At 40.2% G+C, this 23,772-nt stretch overlaps 1 protein-coding gene across 1 annotated transcript in view; it reads right to left on the reverse strand.

Annotated features, from left to right (window-relative positions):
* Nucleotides 1-8,238, reverse strand: part of AIG1 (androgen induced 1) — a 121,091-nt gene extending 112,853 nt beyond the window's left edge. Inside the window, exon 1 of the mRNA XM_085217162.1 lies at nucleotides 7,863-8,238. Within this exon, the coding sequence (XP_085073288.1) occupies nucleotides 7,863-8,003 (141 nt within the window). The 5' untranslated portion in view covers nucleotides 8,004-8,238. The remainder of the gene's footprint in view (nucleotides 1-7,862) is intronic.
* Between the last annotated feature and the right edge of the window lie 15,534 nt (nucleotides 8,239-23,772).

Below are 23,772 nucleotides of genomic sequence, written 5' to 3' on the forward strand. Positions count from 1 at the left end.
CAAACCTGAGAGGGAAAATAGCATGGACTTACCTAAGCTGCCAGAAAGAAGGAGCCTTCATACAAATGACAATCAAGTTTTGATTTTCTCCCAGCACTTCACTTTTGTTTGACCTGCTTCCAGCCAACAAAATCCTTAAATTTTGCAGTATGTTGGAAAAAGCAAACAAACACAAAACAACAAGCAATGCCAAGTGTATGCCAAGAGTGTGTAAAATACCCTGAGATAACTGGGAAATTGCTGATGGAAATTCTCAAAGCGTATAACTCCAGTTCATAGTGGAAGAGGGACTTGTTTTGAAGTCGTACCGGAATGCTTTTAGTTATTTTATTTTACTTTAGTTTATTCCTCTCTGAAACAGCTGTAGGTTTTACTTCCTTTTATTTCTTCCTTTCCTCTTTCAGGCCACTGTTAACTTTTCCATCCACTAAAGCGGAACATGCCTTTTTCAGTGGCAGTAAATTTCACTACACTGAGTTGAAAAAATGGTGCATTTTACATAAGAATGCAACAGAGGATGTAAGACTATAAAGACTTATAACAAATTCAAAGCTTTTGAAAATACGATACAGAGAAGATGTAATTATTCAAATAAAAGCAGGTAAATATGGCAAAAGTTGAAAAAGCTTTCGTAAGAAGTAAGAAACCTTTCCATATTCACGTCTGGTATCATGTGAACTTACTACACAGTAGTATTTCTTTCACTCTTCAGCTCTGCAGAAAGAATACGAACCTGTCACTTGCACTGGTCTTTCTCACATTCACTGACTGTAAATGGCACTAGCAACTAGAACTCCAAATGACATGGATTCTCTGCATGTGCTGAGCTCCTCCCAGCATCAGATTTTATATTAAATTAGCACAATTAGAAAAATGTTTTCTAATTTCATTAGGATAGGCAGGCACTGACAACTTCAGTTATTAAATATGGAAAGTTGAAGCACTGAAATTACTGCACATCATGAAAGGAATCTGAGATATTTCTATTTTATTGCTTTGTTTGCACACTGGGCAATCTCTTGTAATAAATCTACATTATGTCATCTTTCATACATTGTGAAATCCCCTATTTTTTCAACCTGCTTTTATTATAGTCATTTCACTTTGTTCAAAACTGCAAACAATTTAATACTATTTTGTTGCATGGTGGCATATTGACACATTAGAATTTTCCATTACACCAACGATAAAAGATTTTTACCGTGTGAGCATTTTCCTACTTCAATTTCATATATTTTCTGCAGCCTAAGGAAATAACAACTACCTGCACCAACTTCCACCATGCAATTCCTTGTACAACCTCAGGCAGACCTAACTGCAAAGATTCAGGAAGAATTTGAGTTTATTTATATTTCTAACTCAAAACAAAAAGTTTGCTATTTTCTATATTAGTTAAACCATTATTTAATAGGTTATATAGGTCTTCAGTACGACTGAAGAAGTTCGGCCTCTCAAATTTATTTATTGTATAAGTTTCATTAGCCTCAGAAGTATAAAATGAATATAATGTCAAAAAATGCACATATTATTTAAATATTTGATTAAAGATTTGCATTCACAAGAAATCAATATAGCTCAGAGCCCCAACTTTGAGTTCAGCATATGAATCCCATGAGATACACTAGATGTATTGTCACTGTTTAAAATTATTGTTTAAAATATTAAGTAACGTCATCATATGGAGACATGCAAGAGTAACTGAGTTATCATTATTCCTATAATAAAATTATAAAGAAAAACTTTCAGCTGCATGCAGTGTATATAGGATTTTTTTCAAAGGGAAACAGAAAACCTACTGAACCAACTGCATGAAGTTGTCATTGTTTGAACCGTTCTGGCAAAATCATACACTTTTCACTGCTTTATAGTACTGTTAACATAGTACTGTTACCTATCACTTACATACTCCAAGTCATAAAATAATATTACTGTCGTTAGTTAAATCTATCACCATAGTAAGTGATCCCAATTTGTCCTCTCTTCCACTCTCCTCCCTTCCCCTGCCAACCCTGCTGCCAACATAAATATTTCAAGACACACATAACATTCCTAAGAATTCCCTAACTGAATGTCAAACGTACTTTTGTCCAATTGTAAAATAAAGACATGCTAATGTAATGTGAAAACTGAACTCTTTGATACAGTGCTCCAATTCCACTCAATTTGTAATAGTGCTACCACAAGCAAATGGAAAACATGAATAAGAAAAGGTGATCTTACTACATTTTTATTACTGCATTAATGGCACTCACTACACATCACTGTTTCTCTGACTTGTTTACAGCCTGAGAGGGAAAAATAAGGCTTTAAAAAACACACTTATTAAAAGGTTCCCTTACGCATATCATCGTCTTTTCTCTCAAAAACATCAAGGACCATTAAGAAGTCTCACCTGGCTATTTCTCAAAAAGCAATTCTTTAGTTTCTTTCTCTGTAAACTGATAAATACTGGTGATTGTATTCTGTGCCACAGTAAAAACACCAAGATATTTAGGCATGGTGATGAATTACCCCTGGAAGTAATACATAATAGCATTTTACATTTCTGTAATCTTTTCATGCAGAAGCCATAAAACACTTGACAAAGGTGGGTGACTAGTAGGCTAACTTCACAGATGATGAAAGAGAAGAGTAGAAGGTGAAACTCATTTCAACAAAGGAAATCCTGGAAGAGTCATATAATTATATTCTATAGTCTGTGGAACATGTTTTTGCTTCTGTCCTCTATGTTACAGTAAGTTTAATCCATACAGTCAGTGAAGAAACTTGCTCAACATTCAACAGAAGCCAGCCAGGCAGTCAGGAACACAAACTGTCTTTTGATCTCCAGACATCAACTAGAAATTGTAGCAGCTCAAGAAGTGCAAGAGTTTACAGCATTAAATAAAGAGGAGCTCACAATATCTAACAGATGTGGTGAATACGTGCAGGATAATAGAACACAGAGTATATATGACAACAGTGTGAAATGTGTGAAGTATTTGATTATATGGGTAATGAATGATAAAGAAAACCAGTGTTGCTTTCTAAGCTCTGCTTTACCTCAAGCACTATTACCCGGAGGCTGGCTAATCAACCTTACCCTTCTTAAGTTGTGAGATTCCACTTCAGAAATGATTTCAGGCCATCTACAATCAGGACTTCCAAATTTAGCATCAGAGAAGCACAAACCCATAGTATTATATTTTATTAATATTAGTGGTAAGGATCTATGTACTGTAATAGTGCGGCATGAATGAAGGCACTGTGATTTCATAAGGTAAGCAATACACCTATTGCTAATGCAAATTTGCCTAATTTTACATTGGACAATGGCTATCCAGCCTGACTGCAATCAAGCTGACTTCTGATTTTTATGTAGGGAAAAGACCGACTTCTGAATCTTCTGGCCATTGACATTTACTGGTCATCCAATTTCCTATTAACATGACTATATTCAGGGAGGGCACAAATCATCTGTAATTTTAGCCATGTTTTGTTAAGCAGTTATCTATTTTATCTAACAACTTCACCTCACATAATTTAATAACAAATGCACTAAGAAGTAAAAGGTAAATGGCCCATCTGGAAATTCTAGCTTATAGTGCTATTGGTGTGCCATGACCTTCTAAAGTTTTCCAAAGGCAAGAAAACAGACTAACTTCTGATGACTTAATGAACTTAACGAAACTACAGTTACTACAGAAAAATGCAATGAGTACCACCAAAAAATGATCCAACAGCAAAGCTTAAAAAAAGTTGTTTTGCAGAAACTCAATCTGCTAGGCAATGTATAAAAGTAGGTATGTAGACATCTTGGTATTTCTTTCAAAGAAAGAATAACAGTATATGACCAGACACAAGAAAAATAATTCCTGTTCAGCTTTGGCTGCCCTGAATCAAGAGGTATGAATGCCCATCCTAACATTCACCCTGTTATTCAAAACAGAGACATTAATCATAACACATAACACTTGAGTCTGCTTCCAAAAATATCCTCTTGCCTTTTGTCTCTCTATCATGGTTCAATCTGTCAGAGGGCCCTCATGATTAAAGACCCCACACAAGATTTTATAAGCTTACGGATGTGCAATAATGTCTTGGTTTATGCCCATTTGTATGAGGAATAATGTTTCCACAGAAATTGCACAATAAAAATTAGAATTTATTTAGACCAGGAACCCCTTATTAATAAAGAGGTACATATTTATGCTAACTATAAGTTAGTTTTCTGCTAATTATCACACAAATTCAAACACCTAAAATAAAAGTGGTCTTCTTCTGGTACCCAAAAGTTCCACTTCATTCCAGAATATAAAATCTGTTTATTTTTATTTCCTCTCATGACAAAAACAAAATAACCAAGAGTAACAAGACTTAATCCTCACAACAGTAAGGATCCTGACATTTTAGAAAAGTTGACACAAAGGACCCCCCTAACAAGTGTGTATTTATAAATGCAGCTGTGTGGTTGCAGTGCAAGCAGAATGATCCACTTATCTTTAATTTAGCTTCAAGCACTTACAGAGCTGCAGGAATACAGGTTGCCCAAGGAGGTTGTGGATGCCCCATCCTTGGAGGCATTCAAGGCCAGGCTGGATGTGGCTCTGGGCAGCCTGGTCTGGTGGTTGGTGACCCTGCACATAGCAGGGGGGTTGAAACTCGATGATCACTGGTGTCCTTTTCAACCCAGGCCATTCGATGATTCTATGATAAGTAGAGAAAACTCCTGCAAGACTTAATGAGCTGACAAATCTGTTACAAAAAGTCACTCTGGACTGGCATCTTTTTCATCTCAACTTCCACTATAAGGCTCTGCACCAAACCCATGGATAACAGCGCAGGGAACAGGAAAGCAATCTACTGCCGAGGCACAAAATATTGAGCCTAACAAAGGCAGCTCTGTAAGAGATTTTAGACAGCTGTCTTGAAATATCGCACCTGAATCCAATTCTTTGCTGGGTTAGTTCCCACGAACTAACTTTGCAGCCTGCTTTGTAACAGTGAGGCAAAATGAAAGCAATGTGTAATTTTGAAGCAGTCTGAATGCTCACTTCAATAATTTAATCTGCTGGGCCCAAGAACTAATCCCTTGGCTACAGTTCTTTGCCTCTTCATACCTGTGTCCTGTTCTATAAATGACAAAAACGATTCTGGTCTCTTTTCGGAAGTTTTGGAATCCGCTGATACCAAGCAAACATCCTGACCATTTTTTGAATAAGCAGGGTAAGCATCTACCACCTTCACACACCAGGGAAGTCTGAGGTGGAGAAACGATCACTGTGAGCAAGAGAGAGCAGTATCACCAGTGTGCTCACAAAACATGCTTTCAATACATTCTTCACTCCAGTACATTGCTTCATTAATCAGAGGAATATGGAAATAGACAGGGATATTTAAGAGAATGTTGCAACTGCAAAGAAGCTGAGCCAGTAACCAGAACTACAGCAGTTAAAAGAAGCCATCAGTAGCACTGACTCTCTTTTGTAATCCAAGAACTGAAAAGACTAAGCGGGAATATCAGCATCCAAGAAAATATTATTTAGGTAGGAACATCCAAAATATTATGGACAGACAGAGACATTTTTAACTTTGTATTAGACAATTTCCTCTTAATGCTTGACTTCTATAAGCAGTATGAGTGCTGTTCAGATTAATGCACACATTTTGAGTATTTTACTCTATCTTGTGTTTTAGACTCCAAACTACTAGTTTTTCACAATTAGATTCAAAAGCACAGTACATGCAGATAACTGTACATAATTTCACACAGAACCTCTGTAAAGTCAGCTACGTAAATATCTGAGATCCTACTGGTGCTGAGACTGGAGTGGAATGTCCCATTACAAATGGACAGGTGAAAAAAATCCACATAATTTTTTAGACGCAGTTGAAAACCTCAGTTTTCTCAAAAAGCGTAAACCGTTTCTGGAAACAGAAAGAATTTCTACGTGTTTCTATGATGTCAAATATGAAATCTCTGCTTGCAGAGGTACAATCTGTAGCAGGAAGACTGCCAAGACTCTGGCATGGCTGATATTTTGTCTAGACAGCCTTCAAATAGGACTGACACAGGAACACTGCACATGGTCAAGGAAACTGAAACTTATGGAAGAGCTTTTCAACACAAAGGCAACACAAAGGATTTTGAAAATGTGCCTAACATCCTCCAACCATTCCTCCTCCTATCCTCCTCAGGAATCAAATAGTATTTTGTTTCTTCATGTCTTCCTGCTGCCCTCTTATTCAGAAAAAGCAAAAAAAGTGAGGAACTCATAAGCTTTTCTCCTATAAGACTTGGTAACTGTGAGAAACACATGACAACTATTAGCTAAGAGATAAAAATGACTAGAGATGACTAGCCATAGTTGATAACTGTTCTAGACATTTTAGAAGGCACCATACATTCACCTTGACCTTTGAGTCACACTAGAAGTAGCCTGAACCTGAACCATGCATATGCTTTGACAGAAAAGTCAACATGAACTTTCCACAGAGAGCAGGCCTTTGCAGAAATAACTAATATAATCTACCATCAAACATTATTTTCACAACATGACAGCCCTAATACACTTAATCCTCAAGCAACTGTCAGATCTAGAAGAACAGAGAGTAGGAGGAAGGAGATTCATACCAAAATCATGGGATTTGGGCTTTAGTTGTTCAACTCAACAGTCAATGAAGACAGAAGTCCACCCTAACTTACTGGGGTTTGCCATTAATTTCAACCGATACCACTGACGGCACTGATCAGCAGCCCAAAAGGATAAAAAAGCCAAATTTAGACATTAGTTTGCCTTCCAGGAAAAAAATCAAGTCTTAATACACCCTTTTAAAATAGCAGCAAAAGCACTGTTGAGAGATGTGGATCCTAAGGACCCAGCCAATGTTTCACACCCAACACAGAAATTATCCTGGCTAAATACAAAACACAGTAGTTGCTTTTCTCTGAAATACAGACCTCAAGGAATCTGAGTTTAATCTTTATGCAAGATTTCCACGTTCCACCTGCTAGGTTAACAGTGTTTGATTTGGGTTGCCAAACTCACCAGCTCAGCCTACTGACCAGATATGAAGTGCACAGGTGATAACGCAGTAGTAGTAACACAGAATGTCTGACTACAGAATGAAGTTCTAAGAGAGGCTTTGTTCTACAGGAGATATGGTGAGACTTTTCTGCAGCTATGGAATTGTAACGTTTCTCGTCTGATTACTCTGTAGACTCACAGAAAAGAACACGGTTTGATTGAGTTCCTAAGCAAAAGCAGCCATCCAGCTTCTGAACCAAGGACGGAGCGTCTCCTCCCATCTCTGTCCTTCCCCCGCCCCCGCTCCTCCCATTTCCACTACAGCAACGAGGCCACCCAGGCGCGGACATGGGGGCAAAAATAGCCCCCGAGCAGCAGGCGCAGCTCCCGCTGCCGTCTGCCATACGCGTGCGGCCCGGATCCTTATGAGCAAGCGCAACGAAACGCCTCTCGTTCCATAGGCGCACCGTGCGTCTGGGACCCGGGCTGAGCGAAGTGGCGAGCCGAGGGGCTCTGTATCATTCTCGCGCGCACACCTGCCGGGGAAGGGCTAAAGGGAACGTGACGTGTTCTCTTTTGACAGCACCTCGGAGCCGAACACACGGACAGCAGCTGTGCTGCCGGCCACCGCTAAAGACCAAACCCTCAGCAGCACCTTCCCCGCGGGGCAGCCCCTCGGCTTTATCCGTGTCTGCCGCAGGCGGCCCCGCAGCCCCAGCACGTCCCCACTGTAAAGTCACCACCTGGCGCCGCCGTCGGGCCGGGCCGCCTCCGGGGGCCGCGAAGCGCCGGGCCGGGCCGGGCCGCTCCGCGCGGGCAGCCCTAGGAGGGGGGCAGGGCCGCGGGGGCACTTACCAGGTCTATGAAGGTCAGAAATTTCCAGCTGCCTCCATAGGTCTGATGCGCGGGCATGTCAATGGCCTTGTAATTGCACAGGATGGAGCAGTAGGACAGGAGGATGGCGGCGCGCAGCACCTGGCAGGGCACCAGCGCCATGTTGCACGCTGCAGGGGCGGCCTCGGCGGCGGCGGCGGCGACAGACTTACAGCCAGCGCGCTGCACTTCCGCGAGTGCCGGCGTGCCCGGCTGACCGCGGGCCGGGCCGGGCCGGGCGGGACGGCCTCCCACAGCCGGGCCGGGGCGGAGCGCGGCGCGGCGGCTGCGGGTGCCCGTTTGGGCCGGGCCGGGCGGCGGCGGCGGCGGCGGCGCGGGCGGCGGGGTGGGCGCGCTCCCGAGCTCCGTGCCCGGCAGTGCGGGACGGGGCCGCGCCGCTCCTGAGGGGCGGTGGAGGCGCGGGGCTGCTTCAGGTGGGCTGCGCAGGTGTCGCTGCGCCTGGCGGGGAGGGCTGCCGGCCTGACGCGGGTACTGCTCTGGGGAGGTCGTAGCGTGGGAACAGTGCTGCTGGAGGTGATGCCCGGGTTTGCGGCCCAGGCTCTGGCCCTGGCTTCCTGCCCGCTGAGTAGGTAGGGGATGCTAAATAAGGCAGGCTCGGAGATTCGTGTTGGGTCTGAGGAGGCCCCGAGACCAAATGCCTAGCTTTAGACCAGGAGAAAATAAAACAGTAGAACAGGGCTCCAGAAAAATCACTTCATGGGAGTTAGATCAAGTGAAAGGTGACACCTGGGGAGGTGAGTATGGTGTGAGGGATCAACATGCCAGTCTTTGTGTGAACAATTGACTGGCGGCTTCAGATGGGGTATTAGAAAAAAATTCTTTTCAGAAAGAGAGGTGAGGCATTGGCACAGGCTGCCCAGCGAGGTGGTGCAGTCACCGTCCCTGGAGGTGCTCAAGAACTGTGTGGATGTGGCACTGAGAGATGTGGTCAGTGGGTGTGGTGGATGGGCTGACGGTTGGGCTGAATGGTCTTAGAGGTACTTCCAGCCATAATGGTTCTGTCAGCTGAGGTTTGGTCTCCAAGGCATCCTTGGTGATAGCAGCAACCTAGGGGGTCTTGTGCTTGAGCTGATACACCCCAAAAGGAGAGGGTTTTAGTGTTTGATTGCAGGGGAGGCACTGAATTGTTCAATCGTGCAGATGAGTTGTTGTACAGAGAAAGAACACCTGCAGTGATACCTGAGCTTGGACAGACAAACGACTTCCATAAATGCCATCTCTGAAATAGATATTAGAAAAATAAGGTGCTTTGTCATAGTTATGCTGCTGGAAGACAGAAAGAATCAATGACTGTGCAGTGTGTTCCCTACTTAAATTCATTGCATAATGAGTAAAATCTTAATCTTCCGTGCCTCTTCTGGTGTCTCTATGCTCGAGTTCTGCAAAATGAGGGGTTGCGTAGGAGAACACATGCTAGCAGCTACCCTAGATGGAATTAGGACGGTTTAAGGTCCCTGCTTCTGCAGAGGAATTGTATTTTCGGACACGATCAAAGAATCTGAATTTCCCACTAGGTTGCTTAGGTTACTCAGTTTCAAGCTACTAGAAAGCACATAAGGCAATCAGACTCTCTGTGGTGTTTGGCATGTATCTGAGACTTACAGGCTAATCCTTATGTGAATTCCAACTGGAGTTATTCTAAGATTCTAAGAAATGTTAAGGTTCAGCGTAAGTGGTATTGGAAGGAATCGTCAATACTGTAGGAGACCACTGCTAATGGTGGTAGTGTGCTGCAGTACAAGTGGAGCAGCACCACTGCTGCTGCTGAGGACTTGGTGCTTGTGCTGCATGTATTGCAGGAGGCTTCGCTGTAGGCAGGCTTCTGTCTGGACCTGTGGACTAGATATTCACTGATAGATGGAGTACCTTAAGGGAACCTCTGAAGCACATCTTCTGATTTGCTTTTTTTCAGAGGGAATCCAACTTGCTTTCTGATGGATGTCAAGTTGTAGACCAGTAGCACAGTGTAAATCTAGATGTTCATGAGATTTACTGCCAAAATACTCTTGAACTGACCTGCAGTGCTTCTGTAGAGGCATTCTCAGCATGCAAGCCTCTCTGAGCTTGAGTTTTATAAGCTGCGAGAGATAAGTGACTGCAGAGCTCAACAGCATGGCAGATCACAGTCATACACCTGTGAGATCTGCCTCTGACATGAAGAGTTTGAGGCTGGTTGAAGTCTTAGGCAGTCTCTGCTCTATTTCTCTAATTGCACCTCACCCTATTATGTACAGGAGCTTACTCCTTGGGTCACCTTCATGTCACTAATAACACTCTGCAGATGTGAACGCTCACTGTACACAACATGATAACCACCATTCCTGATCTGCCATGCTTTTAATCATCCTGTCTTTACAAAGGAGAAAAATTACTCAGGCTTTTTGGAGCCCTGTTTTGAATGCTTTTCAGTTCCACTCTTCAATCTTCCTGAGAAAACTCAGCAAAACTTGCAGAAAATCCTAACTTCACTCAACCTTGTAATTCAAGGTGAAAGTCTAAATGAAATGGAATGTATAAACACTTTCTTTCCCTGTGTTTTTTACTTCAGTCACAAAGATCTTGGGCCGGGTAATGAACATGCCAGGCTCAGTCATGCTTCTTCCTGGTCTGTCTCTTCTTTCTTGAGCACTTCCAAGCCTTTGAAAGGAAACCTAACTCCTCTGTGAGTGGGTTCTTTGTGCCTGTGTCCTTTTCAAAAGAATATTTGATGGATCTCTGGACTTTATAATAACAGCTAATTAGATTGCAGGCTGCCATTAATCTTTATGTGCTACTGCAGAGTTTATACTCCCTGTCTGTTGAGAGACAGGTGGCAAAATCTTTTGTGACTATGGCTGAAGTGAAGGAATTGCAGTGAATCTTATTCTCCTGTGAGATCTGCATTTTATTTTTTTTCATCAAAGTGAAAATGAGTAATTTACTACTTTTGTTTGTTTTCTTTTTCTTTTATTCTTCTATTTTTTACTTTCTTTTTTAAAGGAACGATGTTTGAATTTCTGAACAGCATTGTATTTTGTGAATATCAAAAGAAGCGAATGATCTCTCAAAAAGGTTTTCAGACCTTCGAGTCTCCTTTGCCTTTTCATAAGCAATTGCTTTAGATGGAAATAAGTTGTTTACAAGGAATTACGCCACAAGCAGTTGCCTCCAAAGAATAACACGTAGTACTGCATGCTTGAACTAACAGGAAATTGGTAAGTGCTGCCTCATCACTGTGTGTTCTTGGCGATGCACCTGATACTGCAGTTTCTAATATTTGAGGCAGTGTACAAACTGCCAAGGTAAGCTTACTTGAGTGTGTGGGAGTGTGACACCCACAGAAGCAAAAATGCAAAAATTAAGCGTTATTGCAGTGGATATAAGTGAAATTATTGGCAGCATTGCAAGTTAAAAATCAACAGTCGTTTTTGGAAAATAAAATATTTACTTTTTTCTAAGACAGAAGAGTATTTTTTAAATGTTCTTAAATTTTCTATGTATATTTAATCTATAGTTCCTCACTTGGATCAGCTATCACTAAGGTGATGACCCCACTCATTAGAGAAGGATTCAACTTGAAATCCTTGGTAAACTCAGTTATCTGCTGTAACTGAGCCCATTGTTAATACTAGTAGTAAAATATAGGCAAGTTTTTATTTCTTTGTTCCCTATTCATTTCCTTAAAATAGGGAAATTTACTTCGCACAGATATAAATGATAAAAATTGAAGGATGGATTAAAAAAAGAGTAAAATTGAGAACACTACATCTGTGTGAGGTCCAAAGAACAGTGTGTTAATAATACTTCTGGAGCTACTTGTTTTCGTGATGACTGAAATATTATTGCTAATTCAGTCTTAAGTTTAGGTTTAGGATTGACAGTGAAGTTACAAATTGAACATATTTTGTACTGAGTGTTCTACAATGTATAATTATCTTTACATAACAGTGGGAAATAGAAAAGGAGCAGAGATAGCCAGGTGATGTGGAACAGAGTTTGAGGGGAGCTGGAAACTCATTCATCCTCTCAGATATTTTGTTTTATCCTGTAAGACCATGAACTTTCTTGTTATAAAGGAGAAATGAGCAAATAGAATTTGCTGCAATCATCTTCTTTGTTAAATTAGAATTTTTTGAAGTGATGACTTTTATGAAGAAGATGTTTTAATGGGCAGCTCAGGAGCTCTGAATGTGTGAGTAAAGCAGAGATTGTGTGAGAAGATTAACTTTTGCCAGGAGAACTTTCCCATATTGCAATGACTTACTGTTATATGTGGATCCACGGGATGATTTTTCTGGATAATGATGTTTTGTTTTTTTTCTCTTCTACATATCATCAATGTTTGTTTGAATCTAATTCATATCCTGAACAAGTAGAAATCTTCAGGCAAGGTGTCTTCACATCTCTGGGGTGCCTTTTTCCCCCCCCCTTCTCCCTTCTTTAGTTCAGTCCATGGCTGTGCTGATGGATTAAGTCACTTCCTTCACTCATCTATACTCTATCTGCTGCCTTTCAAATCTTGTTCTTAGACACACAAAGCCACTGTGGATAATGGTAGACAGAAGAGTATTCTGTAATGTCTTCATTTGCTAATCTGTCATATGTCTGTATTTTTGTAAGTAAAAGCCTCTTTTAAAATACACTTGTGAAAACAAGCAAACAAAAACCCCACCACAACAAATCCCTGAAAATGTAAATGAGAAAAAAGACAAACACACATATTGGTATGGTACCAAAACTGAATTACAAACTGGGCTTAGGGAAATTACTTTCTCCACTCTTTGTTCAGCTTTGTGTATTTTTCTGTTCTGGTGGCCATTTAATTGAGATTAACTGCAGAAGATAAAGTGATAATATGCTGTAAAGCAGAAATTAAGACCAACCTTCAGAAGAAAAAGAAACCAACTGTATGGAATTGCATAGTTGATCTCTTAGATAAATCACCACAAACACCACTGAATAAATGAACACATAGAAATAACTTTGAACTCTCTTACAACCACTTTTTTCTGCATCATAATTCTTGCTACCCTTTTCCTGGAACAAAAATGAAAATATTTTGCGAAAGCTGCATCATGAGAATTTCTCTATAAGTGAATGAAATAACCGTAATCTTTGCTTTTCTGGATGGCTCTTGTACAATGCCCTTAAAACACTGCAGAGAACACAATGGAATGAGAGGTGTAAAATGGGTGTTTGCGAGGAAAAACTGATACTTAATATCCTTGAGAAAAATTTGGCTGCCACAGCTCCTGACCAAAATCTTAAATTCACTAACTATGTGGATGAGCTGCAAGTTCCCTTGCCGTCACTTTCTGTTTACAGAAGGAACACACTTGTATATACTTCACAGATTCATCTTGAAGAGCAAGCAGTTTAAGTAGATGTGAAGGAGCATTATGACAAGGCTTAGCATGATGATTACTAGCGAATAAAGTGTCATCAAATAAAATAAGAAGAGGATGAACTGGGATGTCACTTCTGGAAGTAATCTCAGAGATAAATAGAATACCTTTGGAAGCCTTTAAATGCCTTTCTGGAGAATATTATGGAATACATCTGACTAGTCAGTAATTAAAAATGCACAAGATTTCTTTTTCTCTGCCCCCTTCCCGCCCCCCCCTCCAAAAGCTTATGAAAATGTCCGGAAATTCTGGTTCTGATTCTGGACATTGTGAAAAAAAAGCCTATTTTCCAGCATCTTCAAGCCTTGCATGCATTTATGTAGCCACTGACCTAACACCTTTATCATATATGAGCACTCCAAGTGGTACATTGAGATTCAGAACTAAATCTAAATCCTTGAAAGACTCAATTGAATTTTGAGTGGTTTAGATTAGTCACAAAACTAAAACAAGTCCTTTCTCTTTAAATTTTCTGGACCTAAGTGGTCTAAAGCTTGAGTGTTTTTACTTTGGATTGATTTTTTACTCCTTATTTAATCTTATTTAATCTTAGTTTATCTTAATTAAAGAGATATCCTTCTATCAGAGTAAATGATGGTGAACATTTACAGCAGCAATTTGAGAGAGGGATTTTTAAAATTTCAGGCATTCCTGATGGAAGCTGGAGGACGTTAATATTTTTCACCTAGTCACTGGAAACATCCAAGTGTGTCTATTGTCCTGTTAAAGGATTCATTATGTGACAACAGCACACTGCCTGTTGTAGAACTGAATAAGGTATGTTGGATTCAGAGGGATGAAGTACACACCCTTCCTTCTTTTTGGGCCAACACAGCTAGTTAAAACATTATTAACTGTAGTATAAGGATATGTCTTCTCCTGGGAGTTACTTGCTTGTGACAATGATAGGGTGTATTTCAGGGGAATGCAAACAACTGACATTTAGTATTTGCATAATTTTTAAATGGCTACCTAAATCTCTGTAAACTGCATCATCTTTATGTAGAAGTCACCTTTTTAGGATACTTACTATAATGGGAATGCTTAAGTATTATGTCTTTTCCACTTACCCAGCATAGTTCTTCTCTCCTTATGAATAAATTAGCATGCCCTAATAACCCTGTACTTTTATTATGATTAGCCTATAAACATTTTTCTATCCAACTATCTATCTAACTATCCAAATATAACAATCCAATAAAAAAAATATACAATATAACACCTTCAGAGGTGAAAATTCAACTCTTCTTCTTATTTTAATGACTTAGCTTCCAGTGATAATGATACATGATTAAGCCATTGCTTGTGTAACTTATCTATTCAAAGCCAGTGTTCTTGTGTCATTAAAATATTAAAGCCAATGCATAGTGTGCAGTCTCTATGCCACAACAGGTACACAGCATGTTTTGAGTAACGTCATTCTTCTCTCAGTGTGAGCAGATATTCTTAGTATTCGCTAATGTTCCAGCAAGTCAGAAGGGAAAGAAATAAATGAGCAGAATATAAAAGCAGAACAAAAAGTAGCTGAGAATAAAAGCGTGCACGCAAATGAAAGTATGTGATGGTGGCAGGAAGTAATTGCATCATACATAAGTCCTCTACCTTTTTTCCAGGTATTCTCTAAACTCTGAAATCATAGCAGTGGATAAAACAATCTTCATTAAATATCAACACAACAACAAAAACCATAACGGCACATTGTTATTATGCTGCATAGATATACCATGTACAGCTTGTTACTATTTACTGATTTTCAATTAATTCATTAAGATCAGCTCTCATTTTTTAATTTTCAGTAATCAGTGTCGCTCTGTTATGAAAGCACCTCTGCAGTCTAGACAGTACATACTCATTTATGTGATAAATAATGAATAAACACTGAGTGTGCCATTAGCCATTAATGCAGTAGATTGATTCCCTGCAGCACATACTCTCTATCCTTGTTTTAGCACTTATGCCACCTGTCTCTTGCACTTACTGCATGATGCTTCAATAATGCGAATGGGGTTCCCTGATCATTCTTAATTTAGCTTGTTTTTATTACCTCATAAATAGGTTGGCACTGATATGACAGATGTGCAAATCATAGGGTGTCTCACTATTACCTTCATGATTGCTGTTACTGCTCATCCCATGGTTTAACACGATACAGATTATTGTGGATGGCTGGATATACTCAGTCAACCTTTCTTTTCACATATTTCTATTTCAACATATCTCTGCTGCTTTGGCCAAGTGGCTAGGACAAAGGCAATTTAATTGAAATCTCTGTTCCCCTCTCCTTCAGATATAGGAACAAAGTTTCAAAATGAATTAAAACAAACAGAAAGATGAGCTATCAGTAAGTCACCGGGACAGATTGGCATTCAACCAAGATTTTGAAGGAACTCAAATGTGAAATGAAATAATTGCTGGCCAAGGTGCCTCAGAAATTATAAAAAGGGTCTCTGTGCCTGATTGCCAGTGTAACTTCTTCCTGCCAAAAGCACTCTTAAAGAGATCTGGGAAACTGCAGACCAGTGGCTGACTCTATTCCTGATGAGATAGTAGAGTGCATCTTACAGAGTAAGGTACCTGATCACACAGATAAACGTCATCTGTTGGGAAGAAGTCAACATGGCTTCTGTAAAAGCAAAGGCCATTTGAAGAACCTACTGAAGTTCTATGAGGGGAGTCAGTAAGCACAAGAATAAAGAATATTTGAGAAATAAAAGATTACGAATTTTTAAAAGTTCTTTGATTCCGCACTAGTGGATATTACAAAAACGTAATCTCCCATAGAGATATTCTTTTATGGACTGAAAGCTGGTTAAAGGGTTATGCAGATGAACAGGCGTGATGGTCAACACAAAAACCTAGGAATTTTCATTTAGGAAAGACGAAGGTTGAGGGATGTATGATCTAAATCATAAAGACAATACAACACTAAAATAGAGACATTCAATAAAACTAGCAGAACCTTAGTTTAAAATGTATTTTAAGAGTAATAGTTCACAGAGCAGATATTAAGCTTTTGGAATCTGTTGTCTCACCCAAAATTATGTCTCCTTCTGACATATTTGTAGAGATAATATTGGGCTAAGTAGTCCATTGGTCTGAAATAAGAATGTTCTTATATTCTTGGGGAGCATTTGAGGCTATCCTATAGAACATTTAGTGCACCTCATTGACTCATCTTTGTACCTGTTTTGAGTCAAAACCATGAAAATAAGGAAAAAAGTCTGCGGTTTCACAGACACAAAGATTGATCAGCAAAATTGAGATGCTGCAGAATTCAAGGGTGCATCCCACAGGTAAGAAAATAGAAGGCTGAAAGAAGGAGGACGTATGTAGGAAATGGAAAAAACAGTTTCAGCCACGCTAAAGTCTATGTGTGAACAATGATTTTCTGTATGACACAGCCGTGTGCATCAACATTGCCAATGGGATAGTATGTGACTGTTGTTACTCTGTGAATTGAATGCCTTTGACCTATGACAGTGTATTAAATGAGGCACAGTGACAGATTAGGACAAGAACTTTCATTAAAATGTAGGAAAGATGGGTAAAATAAAGCGTAAGTAAAGAAGGACGTAACCAACTGGAAGATGAACTTTTCCCCAAACAATCCGATGATTAAAACAATCACCAGGAATATGAAGAAGTTCAGTTCTTCCCAGTAGCAAAAAAGATTCTGTCCAATGTGCTAGAGGGTATGCTAGAGGGGAAGTTTGCTTTTAATTATTTTTGGTGATGATATATTTTGTATAAATAATAAAACACTCTTATTATGGTGGTTAGCATTCAGGTTTCATTTCTGAAACAAAACTGAAGGTTTCTTGTGACCTTGGCTGCTGACTTGGCTGCTTGTTTTATGCAAAGGAAAATAATATCAGTGGTAGAAAATTCTGCTGTCCCATAATTTAGCTATTAAGGCTGATGTGCAGACAGGGGGAGAGCTAGTCTGAACTGACTCTGTGCCTCATTTGTGTATGACCATGACTTTGTAGCCTTGTGTTTGGGTTACTCTCTTGGGTAAAGAACTGGTGTTGCTCATATCTTGGGTAAAAGTTTTAATCCTTAAGTTACTAGTTTAAAAAGAGGGAGAAAAGAGCAGGGAATAGGAGCAGCATAGGAAGTTTCGCACGAATGTGCGTAAGAACTTCTTCACGGTGAGGGTGATGGAGTACTGGAACAGGCTGCCCAGGGGGGTTGTGGAGTCTCCTTCTCTGGAGATATTCAAGTCTCGCCTGAACGCCTACCTGTGCGACCTGGTGTAGGGAACCTGCTTTGGCAGGGGGGTTGGTCTCGATGATCTCTAGAGGTCCCTTCCAACCCCTACAATTCTGTGATTCTGTGAAAACATTATTTTTGCAATCCTCAATGCTTCCCAACAGCAACTTTCAGTCAAAAGTATTAAAGCATTTGAACAAATATTGAAAATAAATTCAAGACCAGTAACATGCATTTTCCTGAATTCTTTATTCCTTGGCACATATAACTGATTTTCTCCCTGAATGGGCATATGCAAGATTCCTGAGCATGTGAAAGGTGGTTAGCAAAGAAAATAGTCTTTGAAAAATAGCTCTAGAGAGAACACAGTAGATGTTTGTGTTCTAGTACACCAGAGCCAAGAGCATTGCAGAATGGACAGAGATTTCAAGAGGTCTCCAGCGATACAGGCGTAGTTCAGTTTTACCAGGAGCTAAGGCAGTGAACCAATCAGGTTACTGTAAATATATAACAGAAAAATAGACATCCAGTGTGATATATCTTTTGAGTTCTACTTACTCAGAAACAGTTCTTCCAGATTCAATTCCTCACAGAGAAAATCGCCACTATAAGGTATTCACTCCAGAAGAAGAGTTATATCTTCTTCCCATGACCATTTGTCTTTGCTATGGCTACAATGGAAAATTACATTTTTTGTAAGGCTTTTAGTCAGAGAACTGACTCTTTTTTCTTTTTGCCAGCATTTGCATTTTTCAGGACTTTTAATATAAGAATAGTAGAGATTAAAAGTGAAGTTAATGAGGAAGATTTCAAAGTGATACCACTGGAACTAAGCCAAAAAAATTGAGTGTTTTTTTTTTTTTATTGTAAATTAAATCATTATTACTTGCCAAAAGAATGTTATTCCTCAGCAGTACTAGAAAATTCCAAGTGTTTATGGTTAAAGACTGGCAGGCAGGGTTTAAACAAAAAGCTCAGTAAGAAATCAAAAACCTTCCTAGTGCAAAAAAGGTGCCTTTTCTTGCAGGTTTTTTTTTTTTTTTTTTTTTTTTTTTTTTTCCCTTCTATTGCAAAACCAAAGACTGCTTTTGTTGAAGACACAGGTCACTTTAGTAACATTGGCCACCTGCAAGTAAGAATGTGATTTACCATTAACGATAATGTTTTTCCTTGGTTGAGAAGAGTCGTCAGGGTTAGCTGCAGAACTGATTCTCAGCAGTGTCTTCTCCTTTGGTAACATCAGCCTCCTTGTCCAGAGAAAGAACTTCCCTTCACATGAAGACATAGACTGGACTAACTGGACAATGTACATGACTGGGGCTTTTTCTAGTACTGGCTGCAAAATCTCCACCTGTTTGGAGAGGCCAGAAGATCCCTGCCCCATCATTGCCATGACTGATGGAGGTCTCCATGGAACAGGCGCCTGGCAGTTGCTATGACCAGATCTAGGCCTAGCAATGCATAAGACTCCATGTGCCGTGTGCATGACAGACAGACAGTCTCTATGAAGGCACAAGTGGGTTTGGCTGTAGTAAAATCAGCACAGGAAAGGTTAGAATGCTGGTACGTTTGGTTTAACCAACAATAACCCTTTCATCAAAGGACTGTCAGAAAAAGGAGTTGCTTTTATTTAATCTATTCTTTTTGTGGGTAAAAGCTACATCTTTTATCCTCAAAATAGATATATTTAGCCATGCATGAAGAAAGAAAAGTGAGACTGAGAGATGCCCTGAGATTTAAGTTCAGTATATTTTGCTTCTGGCTTCATTAGATCCTTTCTTTCTTGAACTGAGCAACTGAGTCATTCTACACAGGAAAATTGCACAAAGCAATCTGACTTTCAGAAGAATTATTATTAATGCTGAACCTTGAAAAGAGCAGTGAGAGGCCAACGTAAAGTACTGGGCACATCTTAATGCCAGAATGCCAGTGCCACTGAGCTACATTCAGCCTACTTTTCTCAGTACGTTTTCATATTGCATTCAGGAAAGCAAAGTTATTTCAGTGAAACAACAGCAAGAACCACTCATGTCCTTCACACAACACATCCTATGTATCTTTACTATCAACTAATCTGATTCTTGTGTGAAAGTTATTGCCCTGTCAGTTCACCAGAAAGGACCCAATCACATATGCTCTTTATTCAAAGACAATCATGACAGCCTTAAGAAACCTGCACTGAGTACCAAGCGGTTGATACCAGAAAATTATGAGCACTTGGCAAATGACAAAGGCACAGTCTGTCCCTTCCCATGCCAGCCTGCTGCTTCTATTTAGTTTACCTGGTGGGCTCTGGATCTCCTGGGGCTCTGGGTGTGTGATCTGGCTCCTTGCCTGTGATCTTGTCTGTAGGTAAGATATCAGGCTAGGACTGAGGACCAGGTCCATTTGGCACTGATTCTGCCACATTCTTCTCCGATGCCTTGAGGAAAGCCCGGGACAGCCATAGAAATTTCCCCTCTCTGGTAAACAAGCAGCATATGCCATCTTTGCTACTGTGAAAGCCCAGCTGTACTGCCTCAGGAAGAGCACTGGGAAAGAGTTGTTTGTATATCTGTACATATATGCTGCCTCCATTTATGGGAGGCAGTTGCTGACAATGAGAGACTGCTTGCTTTTGACGTCTGACTCTTGATAAATAGAATCAAGTCCTTGACCCCACTTGCTGTTCTGTATACAAAACCCATCAAAACCTGTGTAGTGGAAATGAACCAAAAGGGAAGAAATTGCAGCCGCTTCACATGAAAGGTCACAGAAAGAAGCAGGGAGGTCTGCTCCTCCTCATTTTCTTGCCTGCCAGCACAAAGTGAAGTCATAATCTTTTAACTTCAGTTTCCCATCTGTAGAAAAGAACTGTTTCTCTGCTCTTACATAAGGCCTGGGAGAATAAAAAATTAATCTTTTTTGAAGCAGTCACACTACAGCAACAGTAGCCACAATAAAGAGACAGCTTCCACTGGCAAGATCTTCAGGGGTTGTCTTCCTGGAGTTGACTTTTAGCCGAATCCTACACTTTAGCATGCATTGCATGCACATATACGCACTACTTGGCTCATGTAGCACTGATGAAAAATAACAGGCTTTTTGAATAGCTGAATCAATTAACTGGTATATCATTCATATCTGCATCCTTAAAAAGATAAAAATAGATGTTTCAGTTACATAGTTAATAACAGCTACCTTTATTCTTAGAATTTTCCCTGGTATATCTCCAACTTCACTCCGTCCCTTCTAAATACCTGGTGTCTCTTGAATCACAGCTCAAGGTCCAGCCAGCTCTAGCAGTGCTCTGACCTGATGGGGTCAGTAAGATGCCCTTGGCAGCCCAGCTTCTGCTGCTTCAAATATTTTATGTTTGGCCTTCCTTGCTTGTTTTCTTTAACCTAAGTCTGATAAAATCTGAAGACAAAAAATACATACTTAAGTTTCATAGTGACCACGGATTATCTGACTGAATTGATGGAAAATTTCTTTTAGCCCCTAAAGAGAAAAGGAAGAAAACATCAATCATGTAACCTATAAAAACATTCTAAATATTCTTTCATAAATTGTTTAGCTGTTTTGCATGTTACGAAAGATAATTTATCAGAGTTATAAATAACGGCACAGTAACAGTCAGATTAATGTATAGCAATACCCAATGTATTCCATCAAGCCATTCATGTAGATAGCTAGACAATCGGTCTATTACTAACCTGATTGGATACTCGGGATACTTATAATGAGTTTAATTTAGTAATAATAAAGTATTGCTTATGCTAACGGTGCTATCCAGATTAATAGGTTTTAAATGCTTAGTGCTATTTTATTGTCTCTCCCTGAGTAATGAATTATGTCTATATGTGCACTGTACATCAAATGATGGAGACTAATAATTCATTACAATGGTGTGAATATGGGACATCTGAGAGGTATTTTTATTATGCATTAAAGAGCCAGGTTGAAGTTTAGGGGGAAAAATGCTCTCAGTGTTTAATGTGTGCAACAGAAACTGTAAATAGCTGACGGAACACTAGGAAATTGGTAGTGTCTGAATGCCTCACTCAAACCATCTGTCACACACTTCTTTGGGAAAAAAAAATCAGAAATGTTTGTTCTGAAAATGCAAATTATTATTTTTTATTTATTTCCAGTCACGTAGCTGGATCTGTTTCTTACACCATGTCTGTGTAGAGATATGATGCTTACTTAACTGCTTCTGAAAAAGGTTGTGGAGGCTGAGAAATTTAGCAGTCCTCAGTCAAGATAAGCTTGAAATCTCTGTTTCAAGTTGCTAAAGGAAAAGGGTAGATGAGGACACACAGAGTAGAGGCTGACAAGTGCCTAAAGGTCCTGTCCAGGTCTGCTGCTGCATCCACTGCTGGATGTATTGCTGCCATGTTAATAATGCTGGAAAAAAGGTTTTGCTCCAGTCTCTCTTGCTTGCACTGTGCAGGCCCCACTGCCAGTGCTAAGAGCGTCTGTCCCCACTGTCAGCATGGCCTGCCCAGTACCAGCATCCACAGAGAAGGTGTTGGGATAGCACAGAGAGGCAGCCAAAGGAGGAGTGTCAACACTCAGAAGCACCATGAACTGACATCACTCTGAGCAGCTTGTGGAACTTTGCTGCAGAGCCTCGGCTCAGCAAGCTGCTCAAATATATGCCTGACTGGAGGTGCACAGAGTATCGATATGAAATTACTGAATTATGTGCTTTAACTTAAAGCATGTTATTAAGTGCTACCTGAATTGAAATGATTTCCTTCTCAGTGTTTCTTCTCTTTCCATCCAGCATAATCCTGTTTCTTCAACCCCTGTCACTACGTACTTCATTTTCCTCAGAATATTTCAGCCATCCTCTAACTCTGTCTGCCCATCCTGTCTTCTGAGGCACCTCCACCTGACTGTGCAGAACGGGGCTCGAGCGCAGCATCAGCTCTCCGTCCACAGCAAGTGGCTGCTTGGCAGTCAGCGTATTTGTAGGCATGAAATCAGATGTCCATATCAGCCTGTTTGGGATTGAGACCTATGTGATGAAGGAACATCTGCTTGTGCACTGCTTCTGGCTGCTGCTCTGCTCCTGTGGCCCTGAGGAGACAGAGAGGAAGCAAAAGGTTTCAGAGTCTACTTGAAAGGAGGTTGAAGCAAGGTTGGTGTTGGCCCCTTCTCCCACATAGCAGTAATAGGATGAGAGGTAATGGCCTTAAGTTGTGCCAGGGGAAGTTCAAACTGGATATTAGGAAAAACTTGTTCACATAGGGAAGGTTGTCAGGCAGTGGCACAGGCTGCTCAGGGAGGTAGTAGAGTCAGTGTCCCTGGAGGTGTTCAAGAATTGTGTGGATGTGGCATTGAGAGACATGGTTAGTGGACATGGTGAGGATAGGTAGACGGTTGGACTCAATGATCTTAGAGGTCTTTTCCAACCTTAACAATTCTCTGATTCAATGAAGTCTTGCATTGTGTGAGTGAGGCCTTCTGAGTTTAGGTCACGTCTCCCCAGTTTGTTTACTGAGCTGTTTCAGGAATCAGAGGGTCTTGTTCTTGATTGTTCTGACAATTCCCTGAAGCCACACTTGAAGCCTTCTGTTTTCTTAGGACTCAGGTATTGTGCTGTCCACAAATGTTCCTCTTCAGCTGAATGGTGCAGTGTATGCAGATAATAACTTGTTATATTCAGTGAAAGGGGTAATGCCTGGATAGTCTTCGAAGTCCTACTGGGATGATGATGGAGGACAAGCACTGACAAAGGCTGGCAAATCTATCAGGCTGATGTACTGTCAAAATAGCCCATTGTCTCCCCTGTTAAAAGTATTCTGCTCTTACTTTCTTTCATTTGTCTGAAGCTGCATCTGATCTGAGGAAATCAGTGATTTTTTTCCCCATGGTGCCTCCCACTATTTCACTAGATCTGCCAGCTAGATTTTTTTTTTTTTTTTGGTCCAACATCTGTGTTAATTTACAATTCAGGAACATGAAATGCCTTTAGACATATTTGGATTTTTTTAACATCCTTTTTTTGCAAAGAGGTAATTTTGATACCTTGAAAGAAAAGCATTTCACCTACGCTGTTTAACAGACCTTTATAGATGCCTAGGGCAGAGAATATAAGACAAAAAAGGTGGTTTGTAAGTTATTGTATGGGTGTGAATGAGTTTTCCCTGCCCATTGCTTACAGCTGCTGTTAACTCCTCCGCAGCTTCAAATGTTTATGGAGTATTGAAATATAATTACAGTTCAAATGAAGATGTCATGGAACTTTTAATTTGCTCATTCAGTAATCTCTTGATTACTAAAAC

The sequence above is a fragment of the Meleagris gallopavo genome, chromosome 2 (genome assembly GCF_905368555.1).
Source record: "Meleagris gallopavo chromosome 2, MGAL_WU_HG_1.1, whole genome shotgun sequence".
Lineage (NCBI taxonomy): Eukaryota > Metazoa > Chordata > Aves > Galliformes > Phasianidae > Meleagris > Meleagris gallopavo.